Source organism: Salminus brasiliensis, chromosome 17, assembly GCF_030463535.1.
Source record: "Salminus brasiliensis chromosome 17, fSalBra1.hap2, whole genome shotgun sequence".
Classification (NCBI taxonomy): Eukaryota; Metazoa; Chordata; class Actinopteri; order Characiformes; family Bryconidae; genus Salminus; species Salminus brasiliensis.
This window is the reverse complement of record NC_132894.1, coordinates 35,385,853-35,403,190: the sequence shown is the minus strand read 5'-3', so window position 1 is coordinate 35,403,190 and position 17,338 is coordinate 35,385,853. Positions and strand designations below refer to the sequence as shown.

Here is a 17,338-nt window from a genome sequence, read left to right as displayed (position 1 = left end):
GCAATGGGTGTAATCTAAAATAGCTGAATGCATTTATTTGCAAAGGTGTCCACAAACTTTTGTTTTGTGAAACAGTTACATGCCCAGCTGTTCTGCGGCATGTTTGGCTATCAGGCTACATTGTTTTTAGGTGTGAAAGGGTTAAAACAAACCAAAAACTGGAGAAAAAATATTAAACACTAATAAATAAGTGTTTCCAAACTTTTGAACAGCAGGGTCCACAGATCTGCAGCTCGCTGTGCAGCCTGTAGGTGTCGCTGTGTTGTTTATGGCTGTTCTCTGTGTGTTCTCAGGGGACAGTGAATACCTCATTAACCTGATCGACTCTCCTGGCCATGTGGATTTCTCCTCCGAGGTGTCCACTGCGGTGCGGCTGTGTGACGGAGCCATCGTTGTGGTGGACGCAGTGGAGGGAGTGTGTCCTCAGGTAATAACACAGACCGGTCCTCGGTTAATAGGTCTAATTAATACTAGTGTGAAATACTGTTATAATTAACGGACCAATAGAAATGCTCCACAATGACTGTAAAGTTGCTGTTGTGGAGATACAAGGTTTGTGCGTGACAGGGATTATATAATATATGTTTGTGGACACCTCTTCTAATGATCGCATTCCGCTACTTTATTGCTGACACAGATGTGCAAATGCACGCACACACCCACACAGCTTGTCTAGTCCCTGTAGAGAAGAAGTACTGCCAATAGAATAGGACTCTCTGGAGCAGATCAACATCATGACCCTATTGGCTCCATGCTGCCTAATAATGCCAGGTCTGGGCTAGAGGGGTATAAAGCCCCCCAGCATTGAGGAGCTGTGGAGCAGTGGAAGAACTGTGTTCTCTGGAGTGATGGAAGGTGGAGCCTCATCCAGTAGTTTTAGATGGGATGAATTGAGGAGTTGGTTGATGACCTCACTAACGCTCTGATCGCTGAATGCAATCAAATCCTCACAGCAATTCTCCTCCTCCAAAATCTAGTAGAAAGCCTTCCTTCTTCTCTGGACAGTAGAGATTTACGGTTACTTCAACAAAAGCAGGATTAGCTCTTTTTAATCCCCTTGATTTCAGAAGAAATGATGAATGAGCAGGTGTCCCAATACTTTTGTCCAATATAGTGTATAGAATTTATAGTGAGTTGAATTGAACACGGACTCATTCTGTTAAGTTCACTCTTTGTTTGTTGTGTGCTTTAATCTTCAGACACAGGCGGTGCTGCGGCAGGCGTGGCTGGAGAACATCCGGCCCGTGCTCGTCGTCAATAAGATCGATCGGTTGATTGTGGAGCTCAAGCTCAGTCCGCAGGAGGCCTACACACACCTGCAGAAAATTCTGGAACAGGTGACCCACTGTCCAGCCCACTGTCCAGCCCTGCATTTTGAAGGAGCTGGACTTTACCCAAAAGCTGTGACTCACTGTTATCTACAGCCTTATGCAAAAGTTTGGACACCCTAGTGCAATGCCGTGTGCTTTCTAAGCTCCTCTCCTGTCACTGTGGGTGTTGCCGGCAGGTGAACGCAGTTACGGGTGCTCTGTTCACCTCTAAAGTCCTGGAGGAGCGGGCGGTGAAGGAGGCGGAGGTGGAGGGGGGCGTGCCGGAGACCAGCGGAGGGGAGCAGGTTTACGACTGGAGCGCAGGCCTGGAGGAGACGGACGACTCGCACCTGTACTTCAGCCCAGATCAGGGCAACGTGGTGTTCGCCAGCGCTATTGACAGCTGGGGATTCAGGTGGGTTTATTCTAATGTTATATAGAGTTAATTACAGGTAGACACTCTCACTGACCACTGACTTTATGTTTATTTGGGTTTATTCTAATGTTATATAGAGTTAATTACAGGTAGACACTCTCACTGACCACTGGCTTTATGTTTATTTGGGTTTATTCTAATGTTATATAGAGTTAATTACAGGTAGACACTCTCACTGACCACTGACCTTCTGTTTATTTGGGTTTATTCTAATGTTATATAGAGTTAATTACAGGTAGACACTCTCACTGACCACTGGCTTTATGTGTATTTGGGTTTATTCTAATGTTATATAGAGTTAATTACAGGTAGACACTCTCACTGACCACTAACTTTATGTTTATTTGGGTTTATTCTAATGTTATATAGAGTTAATTACAGGTAGACACTCTCACTGACCGCTGACTTTATGTTTATTTGGGTTTATTCTAATGTTATATAGAGTTAATTACAGGTAGACACTCTCACTGACCACAGGCTTTATGTTTATTTGGGTTTATTCTAATGTTATATAGAGTTAATTACAGGTAGACGCTCTCACTGACCACTGACTTTATGTTTATTTGGGTTTATTCTAATGTTATATAGAGTTAATTACAGGTAGACGCTCTCACTGACCACTGACTTTATGTTTATTTGGGTTTATTCTAATGTTATATAGAGTTAATTACAGGTAGACGCTCTCACTGACCACTGACTTTATGTTTATTTGGGTTTATTCTAATGTTATATAGAGTTAATTACAGGTAGACGCTCTCACTGACCACTGACTTTATGTTTGTTTGGGTTTATTCTAATGTTATATAGAGTTTTGCCTGGTTTGTTCTGGATTATATTGTTATAAAGACAGGAGAAGAAAGCTGGGTGTAAGTCCACTAGGTGGTGCCCTTGTCTTAGGGTTCCTCCTCGTCCTCAGCAGTACCCTCCTCCCGTTACTGTGTTACATTAGGGGTTATACCACGGTCACTGTGTTCATTTTCATCATCTAAAATATGTGACTGCTGATGCCCTGATGTTCCAGGTGCAAGCGGCCGGCATTGAAAGCTTAATAACAGTGTTTGGGAAGGCAGAGCGGAGCGGTGGGCACAAGTGGGCTTCTCTCCACCGCTCTCAGCTGGATCCTCTTCTTTGGGCTTTTTAGGTGTCAAGTTTGAAGCTTTTAGCCGGACGCTGTGAAAGCACTCAGGAGTGAAGTGGCGTAGGCCAGCGGGCCGCAGATTTAAAACCTGTGCTCAAAGCGAAGTTTCAGTCCACTGCCGGAGTGTGATGCACTTCCTGTCGCGCTAGGGTCAGAAAGAGTGACCCTATAATGGGCGGAGTGATTTTACCCATTTGGCTTCCACAGAGAGCAGTGAGAAGGAGCACGAAGTGATGCGTCATTGTCCTGCAAACTTTAAGTAAGCCAGTTAAGTGATGACTAAGCTGTTTTTAAGGCCGTCTGCCATCATTGTGTAAGCAGCGCAGTCTAATGCATCACACACGGCCCGATTTCCAGGCATGGCTGGATGCTCCGGCAGAAACGACAGCGCTATATTTATCCCTCAGTTCAGATCTACAGTGGCGTGGCAGATCCGCACAGTCAGCGCGTTTTGTTTTTGTGTTGCCGTTGTGACGTAATACACACGGGGCAGATTTATCAAAAGCACCTACTTTGTGGCTGTGCTTATTGGCCATTTTATTGGAAACACCTATCATAAAGGTGTACTGTGTGGCATATATTCACTGAGTGGCCACTTTATAAGAAACACCTACTTTATTGCTGTGCTAATTTGACAATTTATCAGAAACACCTTCCATACAGGTGTAGCTTTAAAAAAAATACTCTCTACTAGAGTTTGGAGGAGGAGCATTGCTGTGAGGATTGGATTGCATTCAGCAACAAGAGTGTTAGTGAGGTCAGGATGTTGGATGATTGATCACCACCCAACCTCATCATCCCCAACTCTTCCCAAAGGTACTGGATGGAGCTCCACCACCATCCATCATTCCAGAGAACACAGTTCTTCTTCCACCGCTCCACAGCTCCTCAATGCTGGGGGGCTTTATACCCCTCTAGCCCACACCTGACATTTATTATCTGCTCCAAAGAGTCCTATTCTATTGGCAGTACTTCTGTACAGGGACCAGACAAGCTGTGTGTGTGCATTTGCACATCTGGGTCTGAATGCATTGATTAGTTAGAAGGGGTGTCCACAAACATTTGGACAAACATATCGTGTGTAACCAATACTTTTACTGTGCAAATACAGACCTTCCTCCAGGAGAGCACAGGAAATGGTTATATACCAGCACACTCTTTCTCACACACACACGCTCACACACACACACACACACACACACACACACACACAGCTTACTGGGCAGATCTAAAGCCTGGCCTAAGCAGCTCTGTTTTCATGCTTCTCTGTTGGTCCTGTTTTTCCAGCATCCATCAGTTTGCACAGATCTACTGTCAGAAGATGGGCATTCGCTCAGAGGTTTTGCAGAAGACCCTGTGGGGGGATTTCTACCTGAATGCCAAAGCCAAGAAGATCATGAAGGGAGCACAGGTACGTGGTTTTGTGAGGCAGTGTGAGTTCAGTGTCATTTAGGATTATGAGTAGAGGCTATAACAGAATAAGGTGGGGTTGCCGTTAACAACTGTTGCTAGAATTGAATGCCGACTGCAGAACCCCGTATGTCAGGATGCTGAGCCGCAGCCCGCGGCCGGACGCTGTTATACACATAGGCTGCATATATATTAGTGTAGGTTGGTCAGACTGTAATTTGGAGTTGCTGATACAGTTGCTAGGTCTCTGTCTGTCTGTGTGTGTGTGTGTGTGTGTGTGTGTGTGTGTGTGTGTGTGTGTGTGTGTGTGTGGGTGTGTGTGTGTGTGTGGGAGTGGAATGAGTGGACTAAAGTGTGTTGTGACAGCGGGAAAACTCCATTTAGCTGTCCAGCCTTTCAAGTGCCATTTAGGACATTCATACAAGCTGCTATGCTAATGGCAAGCACTTTCTCTCCTAAAACCGCACTGTACAGCCTCGAGAGGACACACACACACACACACACACACACACACACACACACACACACACACACACATGCACGCGCACACACTCAGGAGCTCTCATTAGCATCCCACTCAGACCACAGTATGTCCCTCTCCACCGCCAAATGAACTGGACATAATAGACCTGGATACAGCGCTGACCGCTTGGCTGAGCATCAGCGTTAAGTCGCTCTTGTAAGCGATAAGGACACTCCTCACTTTTTCTACCTCTTCCTTTTCCTGTTTCGCTCCTGACGGCCGGCAGTTCCAGCCTTTTACACCAGAATCGGCTTAACCGAGCCTGTGGCACGCTGTAATAGACGGACCTAAGCGAGTAAGCAGGTGTACCATCTTTGTTGACCTTTCGGACAAACTGGTCATCTCTAACTCACAGATATATTAGCTAACAGATATTTTGACCGGCTCGCCAAAGCTTTTCCGTGCTCCTGCAGCGCATTTCGCATTGACACTGTATGGGGAAAAAGTATTTGGACACCTCAAGAGTGCTAGTAAGGTCAGAATGTTGGATGATCACCACCACCATCATTCCAGAGAACACAGTTCTTCCACTGCTCCACAGCTCCTCAATTCTGGGGGGCTTTATATACACCCCTCCAGCCCACGCCTGGCATTAGACAGCATGATGCCAATAGGGTCATGATGTTTATTATCTGCTTCAGAGAGTCCTATTCTATTGGCAGTACTTCTCTACAATGTCTAGACAGATCTGTGTGTTACTTTGCACATCTGTGTCAGCAATAGGTGCAACCTAAAGTAGCTGAACGCATTATACATTATAAATGGGGTGTCCACAAACATTTGGACAGATAATGTGCGTCCAGTTTTTCAGCATTGTATTGAAAGCAGTCTGCAGAGGTGGAACTGAACGTGAGGAGTGCTACCTTAATTACCCCCCCCCCCCCCTCTCCTCAGATTAATCTGTAAGGCCTCCAGCAATCAGCGGTTAATGGCAGGAGACTCCGCCGATGCCCTAATTGGGTTGTTTATTCGGGGGATGGCTGGAAACGGGGTGGTGCAGAAAGCTCATGTTGGCGCTTTGAGATAATTGATAATGCGAGACATGAAATAGTCATTACCTTTGAGAAGCAGTGGGTAAAAGCGCTGGTTTAACTGTTAACCTCACGATAGATCCACAAACTGAAGGATTGGTTTTGGAAATTATTTTTTTTCGTTATGTGCAAAAGTCTGGGCACCCCCCTTTAAATGACATGTACATGTGTAAACAAGTGAACACATACAAAACACACTCTTAAAAATAAAGGTGTCATAGAAGAACCGTTTTTTTAAGCTGCACTTTTTATTTGACAAAAGTATTGGGACACCTACAATACAACACATTCCGCCTACAGGAGCTTTTATGACATCCCATTCTAAACCCATATGCCTTCATATGGAGCTGGGCCTCTTTGCAGCTCCAGCAGTGGGTTATTAAGTCAGCAGAGGCCAGGTCAGTCATAAAATGTGATCACGGTAGCAGGTAGCTCTCACCTAAAGTTGATGTCAAAGTATAGCATTTACCATTAGAGACCACACACGCTCCATTTCCATGGGAGGTGAACGAGGAGGAAACCCTTATTGTCAATAAAGCAACATCAGAGCAAGCCTAAAGTTTTCCAGAGAACATCTCGACCAAGGCCAGGACATCTGGAACAATGAACTTTGAACAAATTAATCGAAAGCTGAGGACATGTTTGGCGGAAACCAGACACCTAGATCAGATGTGAAGCCTGGAGGTCTGCTTTGCCGCAGTAGGGCCTGGAGAGCCCCCAGACGTGGAAACCACTAGGAGTTCTTTACTGTATCAGAGGGAGCCTGAGGAAAGCGTGAGAGCATCTGAAAGACTTCTGCATGGAGGAGTGGGAAACACTCTCTCCCAGTTGAGAGCTGAGTCAGAGACACAGCTTTACACAATCAGTAATTAGTAAAAAGACCAAAAATTGTTAACATAAGAAAACCCTAAGACCCCAGGTGAGCAGCCAAAGACCACCGTGCAGGAAAAACCTCACTAGGGCTGCAACAATAAATCGATAAAATCGATAATAACAGATTATTTATGTGTGTGTGTGTGTGTGTGTATATATATATATATATATATATATATATATATATATATATATATATATATATATATATATATAATTTATGTGTTACTCGCCTTGTCATATCCGCTTATAAAAACATGCAACATGAACACAATGGTGGTAATTAATGATTAAGCATTAAATTTTAAGTATGAGGGACGGCACTACATACAGTGCAGTGTTTGCATCAGCAATGCACTTATTTTTCGTAATTATTTCATTTATTTTCTGTTTAATTTATGAATAAATTTGATTTAATTTAATTTAATTTAATCTATTATTATTAAATTATTGTACACACTTATTACCTAACCCATCCTCCTCTGATCAGAGCTATTTATACATTATTGATAAATGTCACCAAACCATCTAAACTGTTGTACTGCTCAGGTGTACAGCATTTTCATAATCATAATATCATGGCAGTGATGGTCAGAGTAGTGATCGTTACTAGTGATATTATTAATAGGTAATTAAGAGTCCATGTAGGTTTGAACATGGTCATTAGGCAGGTAGCAGTGGTAGGAGGGTGTGCAGCCGGTCTGGCACGGGTGGTGGAGGAGCCTGCTGATCGGACTGGTAGGTGGCAGCTGGTCTGACGCAGGTGGAGGGGACACCAGCGGGCAGTCTTCCAGCAGGTCCGGCTGGATGAGTGGGCGACCGTTTACTCTGAGAAGGTAAAGGATCATTGTAGGAAATGTCTAACGGAAGGAGTTTCAGCCAATGGGGGAAATACCAGCTATTGGCACATTAGGTGTCCTGACTTTTTTATTAATTACATTTTACACATGATTTCTTCAGTTGTGTGTGTTTAGTTATATTACCTCCTAATATTATGCAAATGAAGATCAAATGTCCAGATGTTCAAATATATATAACCTTTTTTTAATAGGGTGTTCTAACTTTTGCCCATGACTGTATGTAATGAGTGGGCAAAACTGTGGAATACCGGCTCTGAAATGCAGGCTGGACGTGTACAGCGTACAGATCCCTAAGCTCGAGGGGGCTTCAGCCCGCCTGAGTTTGCCCGCCGCCCGCGTGCCGAGGCAGACAGTCAGTTGTCATTTCCCCCAGACTGATCAATCAGTCCGATCATTCCGCTCCGCCGGCCAGATGTCGTTTTGCAGAGGCGAGCTCCATCATTATGCAGACGGGAGATATGACCTCTAGTCAAATGCATCGATCTGGCCGGCTCATGCGGCTCACGCGGCTCGTGGACCGGCCCAGCCTTTTAAGTCATTTCGTACTTCGACGAGGGAAGGAAGTAAGTGGGACATTTGTTGGAGGCTGACCTCATTCCGTCATGTAGGGCCATGTTGGAGAGCCCTGTGCATATTAACAGGCTATATAGTTGGGTTTGTTGAGGAGTTTCTTAGCCAGCTGTTTTATCTTGGAACTGCTGGAACTGCTGGAAGGGTTACAGTCCTAGAGCTGCAACTACTGATTACTACTGTAATCAATCAAATAAATGTGTTGGCTAGTATTTGATCAGTTGACTAATCTTCTGTCAATCAGACCGCCTCTCCCAAAGTCCACAGTTTACGGTTTTGCTTAAAATTCTAAAGGGAACCATAACTGTTTACATATCTTAGCCTCAACATGTTCAAAACTATCAACATATGTCCTACAGCCCGAGCAGAATGCCTTACTTCTCAATACAAACAGACAAAACCCCGCTACTGGCCAGCTGACATTGGTTTTGGGGCATTGCTCTCATCCCCCGAGGCTTGGCTCTACCTGATAACTACCGTAAGCGGCTGCTTAGGATCTTGTAGCCACAAGGGGGCGCCCCTGACAACCTTCAGAGCGTAAACAGTCTTTCCGAGGTGAGGGTTGGCGTAATATTGTGCATTAAGAGAAGCTTACTCGCTCTGATTTCTTTACAGTGGTGGTGAATAGAACTAGGGGTCGGTTGCTATGGCTACAACACAGTTATACCCCTGAGTTTTTTTTTTTTTTATATATATATGGAGTGTTGATGATGAGAAAATCTTGAGGAATTCGTATGTAGTGTTACTAAATGTAGGTTGACGCTCGTACACCTGCACAAAGTACCGAGGCAACCCAGACAATCAGATAATGTTACCAAGCAACCAGTGGAGTTTTATTACCTGAGCCTGCACCTCAGCCTAGACCTAAACTTAAGCTAAGCTTAATCTACTACCTAAACCCAAGTCTAACCCTTAACTGAACCTACACCCTAAAATTTACCTGAACCTGACCATTTACCTAAACTTAACCTAACTTAACCTAAACCTACACATAATCTGTTACACCTACACCTACACCAAAGTCTAACCATAGCCTAACCAAACCTTAACCGAACCATTTACCTAACTTTAACCTACCTTAACCTAACCATTTACCTTAACCTACCATTACACTACATTAGCCTACACATTAACTTACCATAACCTAACCATTAACCTAACCTAACCATTAACCTAACCTAACCATTAACCTAAACCTAACCATTAGCCTAACTGTTTATTTACCTACCTAACATTAACCTACCTTAACCTAACCATTTACCTTAACCTAACCATTAACCTAAACTTAACCTGACCTTTTACCTTAATCTAACCATTTACCTTAACCTAACCATTAACCTAAACTTAACCTGACCTTTAACCTAAACTTAATCTAACCATTTACCTTAACCTAACCGTTAATTTACCTTACCTAACATTACTTAACCGTTAATTTACCTTACCTAACATTACTTAACCGTTAATTTACCTTAACCTAACTGTTAATTTACCTACCTAACATTAACCTACCATAACCTAACCATTAACCTAAACTTACCTAACTGTTAATTTACCTACCTAACATTAACCTACCGTAACCTAACCATTAACCTAAACTTACCTAACCGTTAATTTACCTTAACCTAACTGTTAATTTACCTACCTAACATTAACCTACCGTAACCTACCGTAACCTACCGTAACCTACCTTAACCTAACCATTAACCTAAACTTACCTAACCGTTACTTTATCTTAACCTAACTGTTAATTTACCTACCTAACATTAACCTACCGTAACCTACCTTAACCTAACCATTAACCTAAAATTACCTAACCGTTAATTTACCTTACCTAACATTAACCTACCTTAACCTAAACCTACACCTTAAAATTTACCTTAACCTAACCATTAACCTTAACCTAACCATTAACCTAAACTTAAACTGACCATTTACCTTAATCTAACCATTAACCTAACCGTTTACCTTAATGTTCCATATTGTTTAGGGTACACTTTTACACGTAAAATTTGTGGATTTTAAATCTTGTTGGGTAAAACAGTGAGAAATCTAAAAATGAGGCGGGGAAAAGGCTTAGAAAAGCATCACGATAACGAAATTTATCACGATACGATAAAATATCATCATATTGCCCAGCTCTATTTTGGGATGGTTCTATTGATCCTCTGTCCATGTCTGTTCCTTCCAGTCGAAAGGGAAGAAGCCTCTGTTTGTCCAGCTGGTCCTGGACAATATCTGGAGTTTATATGATGCAGTGGTCACCAGAAGGTAAGTAACACAGGCTATGGACTGTCCGTGTGTCCAGTGGTAGTTTTGGCTGGACGAGATCCATCAAGAAGTTGCAGAAACTGAATGAAGGTCTCAGCTCTGTCGCTAAGTAACACCCCCCCCCTCCCCTCTCTTGATGTTTCCAGAGACAAGGAGAAAGTGGAGAAGATGGTGGCGTCTTTAGGGTTAAAGGTGACGGCACGGGACCTTCGACACTCGGACCCAAAAGTGCTCCTGAGCGCCATCTGCAGCCAGTGGTTACCAGTCTCTCAAGCGGTGCTGTGTATCCTTTTCAAACCATGCGATGCCCTTTATTCAAATATGGGTCCGTGGAGCAATTGAGATACGCATTGCTGTGAGAATTTGATGGCATTCAGCGACAAAAGCAGTAAAGGATGGCGGATGATTCCCATCTCATACCAGTCAAACATACTGGATGGAGCTCCTCTACCATCATTCCAGGGAACACAGTTTCTCCACTGCTCGATGCCGCTGGGGGGCTTTAGCTATACCCCTCTAGCCCACGCCTGGCATTGGCCAGCATGGTGCCAGTAGGCTCATGTTTCTCTTCTCCAGACAGTTCCACTACTCCACTGGCAGTCCGTCTCTACAGGGTCTAGACAGTGTCAGCAATGGATGCAGCTGAAAGTAGCTGAATGGATTCATCAGAAGGGGTGTCCACAAACATTTGGACATATAGTGTAGCCAAGTAAAGGTGCGTCATGCCTTTTAGAAAACACCTACAACAACTCTGTCCACCTCTCCACCGCTCAGAGTTGACTCCAGCAGCTGAGAGAGGGTGGTGCCAACACATCCCATGATAATTAGGCACCTCCATCACTGCAGGCCGAGAGAGAGAGAGAGAAAGAAAGAGAGAGAGAGAGAGAGAGAGAGTAATTGCAGTTTCTCCAGGTGTCCCATGCACCGCTACTTCCTCCAATGGCAGGTTTCTCTAACTAATCAATCCCTCACATGCAGTCGGAGCCACACGGCTGCTATTTATAGTGTGTTTATAAAAAGCAGCCTGTTATTCGCAGTGTGTGAGTGTGAGGATGTGTATGAAGGGACTCCGTGAGGCTGTGGAGGAGTGTTTCACTCATTCAGGAGTCCAGAAAATCAAACTTCTGTAAGATTGGCGCACGAATCCAGTTCCTCAGGCCTGGGGACGATGGGGACGGTTGATAGCGCTGTGATTGTATTGCTACATATTGCTGCGTGTTACACGGTACGAGGTGTTACAGAGAGGTAGAGAGAAAGACATGGAGAGAGAGACATAGAGACTTAGAGAGAGACCGAGAGGTAGAGAGAGAGACATAGAGAGAGAGAGACATGGAGAGAGAGGCATGAATTCCAAATCATTTTGGAGCCTTTCCATTGGTCCGTTCATCATAAAAGTCTGATACTGTGTGTGTGTGTGTGTGTGTGTGTGTGTGTGTGTGTGTGTGTGTGTGTGTGTGTGTGTGTGTGTGAGAGAGAGAGATGATGTGGAGTGTTTTGACTTTAACCGCCCGACTCAGCGATGGTGTGTGAGATGCTGCCGTCTCCATCTGAAATGAGCTCTGAGAGGGTGGAGAGGCTGATGAGTGTCGGCACCCGCAGGTTCGACTCACTTCCTGAGAAAACGCAGCAGCTGAAACAAGGTGAGAGATGGAGAGACAGAGACCTAGAGAGACAGAGACCTAGAGAGACAGAGACCTGGAGAGAGAGACATAGAGACCTAGAGAGACAGAGACCTAGAGAGACAGAGACATAGAGAGACATAGAGACTTAGAGAGACAGAGACATAGAGACATGGAGAGAAAGACATAGAGAGAAAGGCAGATAGAGAGACATAGAGACTTAGAGAGACATGGAGAGAGAGACATGGAGAGAAAGACCAAGGAAGACATAGAGAAAGAGAGAAAGGCAGAGAGAGAGACATTGAGACGAGGAGACAGAGACTTAGATAGAGAGACATGGAGACTTGGAGGGAGACAGAGACGTTGAGAGACCTAGAGAGACAGAGACCTAGAGAGACAGAGACCTAGAGAGACAGAGACATAGAGAGAAAGGCAGATAGAGAGACATAGAGACTTAGAGAGACAGAGACATAGAGAGACATGGAGAGAGAGACATGGAGAGAAAGACCAAGAAAGACATAGAGAAAGAGAGAAAGGCAGAGAGAGAGACATTGAGACGTGGAGACAGAGACTTAGATAGAGAGACATGGAGACTTGGAGGGAGACAGAGACGTTGAGAGACCTAGAGAGACAGAGACCTAGAGAGACAGAGACATAGAGAGAAAGGCAGATAGAGAGACATAGAGACTTAGAGAGACAGAGACATAGAGAGACATGGAGAGAAAGACATAGAGAGACATGGAGAGAGAGACATGGAGACTTACATAGAGAGACATGGAGAGAAAGACCAAGAAAGACATAGAGAAAGAGAGAAAGGCAGAGAGAGAGACATTGAGACGTGGAGACAGAGACTTAGATAGAGAGACATAGAGACTTGGAGGGAGACAGAGACGTTGAGAGACATGGAGAGAGAGATATAGAGACTTAGAGATAGACAGAGAGAGAGAGAGAGACATGGAGAGATACTTTTTACCATTTTGGTCAAACCCAGTATGTACAGTATGTGTACAGTATGTAAACATCCACCAGCCATAACATTAGCACCACTGACGGGTGGAGTCCCCTACAGTGGATGTACATAAGGAAGCCTGTGGGTGTGTTTAGAGAGAGTGGAGCTCACGGTTCAAATGTAAAGGTCTTTTCTGTCCTCTCTCTGTCTCCGCAGCGTTTCTGGAGTGTGCGAGTGAGGAAACAGCTCCGGTCATCGTGTTCGTGTCGAAGATGTTCGCTGTGGACCCCAAGTCCCTCCCTCAGAACAAGCAGAGGTGCGTCACTCCCATACAGAACCGGTCCAGTCGAGTCTTCTTATTAACACTTATATCCATCACATGGGTGGAGGCACGAGGTCTGTGTTTCCAATAAAGTGGCCAGTGAGTGAAAGCACAAGGTGGGTGTTTCCACTAAAGTGGCCAGTGAGTGAAAGCATGAGGTAGGTGTTTCTAATAAAGTGGCCAGTGATTGAAAGCACAAGGTGGGTGTTTCTAATAAAGTGGCCAGTGAGTGAAAGCACGAGGTAGGTGTTTCCACTAAAGTGGCCAGTGATTGAAAGCACAAGGTGGGTGTTTCCAATAAAGTGGCCAGTGATTGAAAGCACAAGGTGGGTGTTTCCAATAAAGTGGCCAGTGAGCGGAAGCACAATGTAGGTGTTTTCAATAAAGTGTCCAGTGAGTGGAAGAACAAGGTGGGTGTTTCTTATAAAATGGCCACTAAGTGAAAGCACAAGATGGGTGTTTTCAATAAAGTGGGCAGTGGGTGGAGCTACAAGGGAGATGTTTTATAATATATGTATACGTGTGTGTGTGTGTGTGTGTGTGTGTGTGTGTGTTTGTGTGATGGAGGAGAGATGCTGTGTTAGATGTTTCGTTCTGTGTTTAAAATTTCAAAGTGGCTCCTGATCAGAGGCAGGTGCATGCTGGAGCGCCGGGGGCCTGAATAATAGATAAACTGTGTGTGTGTGTGTGTGACTGTAAATTCCACAAACCTGGCTAAATGGACCGATGACCACCAATGTTCTGTCAATAGATCAATACTGCCCCATTCTGTGTGTGTGTGTATGTATGTATGTATGTGTGTGTGTATGTATGTGTGTGTGTGTGTGTGTGCGTCCTGCTGCAGTATTAGCGAGTCTCAGTGAAAGTGTTCTGTATTTATATTTGATTAAATTCTCTTTATTTTTAGATGCTGGTTATTTAAAGGGAAAGGGACGCAGAATACTGCACTTGCTCGTCATTACCGTCTCTGCTTCTGTTGCAGTGCAGGTTCTGGAGCCTCAGGCTGTAGCAGTGAGGTGTCTGAGGCCTTCATTTAAATGTGAGTCAGTGCACAATAACCGTTGGCGTTGTGGGTTTCTTCCTGTGTGTTTTAACCTGAAAAAAGGCAAATGAGCTTTCTAGGCGGCCACAAGGCTTCTTTAACGGGCTTTCCCTCATGCATTAGTAAAGCTGCCTTTTCTTCTTCTTGTTAAAAGCTGGTGTTGGGTTCTAGGCCCCAGGCGGAGCTGATTAGAAGCTGAAGTGCTGTGAGCAGGTTTTTCCACAGGTTTCTAAATTAGTCCTGCTTGAGACCAGTGTCGTCCCTTATAGCGCCATCCCGTACTCTGCACGTCAACATCCCGAACTGTGCTATTTGAGACCGTGTCAGCCGTCGCTGCATCTCTCTCCCGTGTGTGACAGGGAGCGTCTTCCTGGACCGGATCCTTATGGAGTGCGTCTTCCCTCACTGTGTGGTCTTTCACTGCATCTTCTCTGCTCTTGACTGTGTTGCTCATGACTGAGTCATTCTTGAGCACATTGTTGCTAACTGTGTGGTCCCTCTCTGCATCATCCTGGACCACGCCATTTGTCTTTGACTGTGTTGTTTTTGACTGCGTCGCCTTTGGCTGTGTTGCCCTTAGCTGCGTCTTCCTTGGCCGTGTAGCCCTTGACCATGTTGTCTTTAACCACGTGGTCCTTGACTACATCGCCCTTGACTGTGCCGTTCTTGACTGTGCTGTTCTTGACTGCGTTTCCCTTGACTATTTTGACCTTGATTGTGTCTTATCTGCCTGTGTCTTTCTTTGCTGTGTCGTCCCTGGCTGGGTCATCCTTGGCTGTGCCGCCCATGACTGCGTTGCCCTTGACCGCGACGTCCTTTGACTATGTTCACCTTGATTGTGTCTTATCTGCCTGTGTCTTTCTTTGCTGTGTCGTCCCTGGCTGGGTCATCCCTGGCTGGGTCGTCTTTGGCTGTGTCGCCCATGACTGCGTTGCCCTTGACCGCGACGTCCTTTGACTATGTTCACCTTGATTGTCTTATCTGCCTGTGTCTTTCTTTGCTGTGTCGTCCCTGGCTGGGTCGTCCCTGGCTGGGTCGTCCCTGGCTGGGTCGTCTTTGGCTGCGCCGTTCTTGACTGCGTCGCCCATGACTGCGTCGCCCATGACTGCGTCGCCCATGACTGCGTCGTCCTTTGACTATGTTCACCTTGATTGTGTCTTATCTGCCTGTGTCTTTCTTTGCTGTGTTGTCCCTTAGCTTTCTTTGCTGTGTCGTCCCTGGCTGGGTCGTCCCTGGCTGTGTCGCCCTTGACTGTGCCGTTCTTGACTGCGTCGCCCAGGACTGCGTCGCCCACATTTGACTATGTTCACCTTGATTGTGTCTTATCTGCCTGTGTCTTTCTTTGCTGCGATGTCCTTGATCACGTCGTCCTTCACTGCGTCTACCTTAGCTGCTTCGTCCCTCACTTCAGTAACAGCGTCTATAGAGCCTGCATAAATAACGATCGATTTTATTGGCACCCTGCTTTGATTTGGGTTCTGCTCGTTGCAGTTGTTCTCTAATCTGAAGTTCTGAACTCTGATCACAGAGGAACGTCTTTACTTCAGAGTCGGGTTTATAGGGATCGATCTGTCAGACACTGTTTGGGTTTGGAGGAGGTGATGTGGCATTGATTTCCACATTGGTCTTCCAAGGAAGCAAGAACTTTGTCATCGAAGTCAGAACCAGAATTGGTTTTATTGGCCAAGTAAGAAGTCACTTATTCATAAGCGGTCTGTCCTGGCAGCAGTTAATGCTGAGACCCAAAAAATAGGAACACCACGGTGATAAATGTAAAAATGGTGCGAGGGGCAGGTCACCCCACTGGTAGCCTGAGGTGTGTGGAGCACAGGACTCTTTATCAAATAGCTCTTCTCTAACTAAGTACCGTACTAATGCCATTACTAAAGGTCTTACACATCACCAGTCTGATTCACTATATGGACAAAAGTATTGGGACACCTGCTCATTCATTGTTTCTTCTGAAATCAAGGGTGTTAAAAAAAGTTGATCCTGCTTTTGTTGGAGTAACTGTCTCTACTGTGCAGGGAAGATGACTTTCTACTAGACAATTGCTGTGAGGATTTGATTGCATTCAACGACAAGAGTGTTAGTGGGGTCAGGATGTTGGATGGTTGATCACCGCCCCACCTCATCATCCCCAACTCCCCAACTCATCCCAAAAGTACTGGATGGAGCTCCTCCACCATCATTCCAGAGAACACAGTTCTTCCACTGCTCCAGAGCCCCTCAATGCTGGGGGGCTTTATGTACCCCTGCTTCTGCGCATTTGCACATCTGTGTCAGCAATAGGTGCATCTTACAGTAGCTGAATGCGTTCATTGGAAGAGGTGTCCACAAATATTCGGACATATAGGGTAGTGTTTGTGGGCTTTCTTCAGTGTGTATAAGTGGTTTTGAAGGTGATCTTCATCCATAGCTGCTAAGAGTGAATTATGGTTTCATGGTGATGTTCACTCACATCCCTGGTGGACACTAGATGGCGCTGTGTGTAAGGTCAGCTGCAGTGCAATAGACTCGCTCCTCGTTTGACCCGAGATCTGCTGCATGCTCTGCTGTGTGTCTTTGTGTCTTCCAGGCTGAGGGGTCGGGGCATATATACACACACACACACACACACACCACTGCAGTCCCTCGCCCACCGGTCAGTATAAAAGTTCTTGGGCCTGTGAATGAGCTTCAGATTTCTAAATTGCTTCACTGACCTGATTTAGATTGAACAGCTCTCTCTCACACACACACACACACACACACACACACACACACACACACACACACACACTCTGCCCACCCCTCTGACGTCGCCCTGTCCGTTTTCAGCTTCACATCTTCATGTTTTCTCTCTCTTTTTTCTGCTCTCACCATCAAAGAATGAAAACGGCAACCATGCGAAGCAGTGATCACACACACACACACACACACACACACACATATCCTGCATGATGAATACACACAGCTGTATGACACTCCCCCACAACAGCACCACT

General features: G+C 45.2%; 1 protein-coding gene across 2 annotated transcripts in view; it reads left to right on the top strand.

Moving 5' to 3' along the window:
* Nucleotides 1–17,338, top strand: part of efl1 (elongation factor like GTPase 1) — a 109,283-nt gene that overhangs the window by 3,349 nt on the left and 88,596 nt on the right. For both annotated transcript variants that reach the window (XM_072660858.1, XM_072660857.1), the window contains exons 5-12: nt 294–427; nt 1,200–1,337; nt 1,508–1,725; nt 4,172–4,295; nt 10,340–10,419; nt 10,566–10,702; nt 11,937–12,059; nt 13,204–13,303. In XM_072660858.1, coding sequence (XP_072516959.1) covers nt 294–427; nt 1,200–1,337; nt 1,508–1,725; nt 4,172–4,295; nt 10,340–10,419; nt 10,566–10,702; nt 11,937–12,059; nt 13,204–13,303 — 1,054 coding nt within the window. The remainder of the gene's footprint in view (nt 1–293; nt 428–1,199; nt 1,338–1,507; nt 1,726–4,171; nt 4,296–10,339; nt 10,420–10,565; nt 10,703–11,936; nt 12,060–13,203; nt 13,304–17,338) is intronic.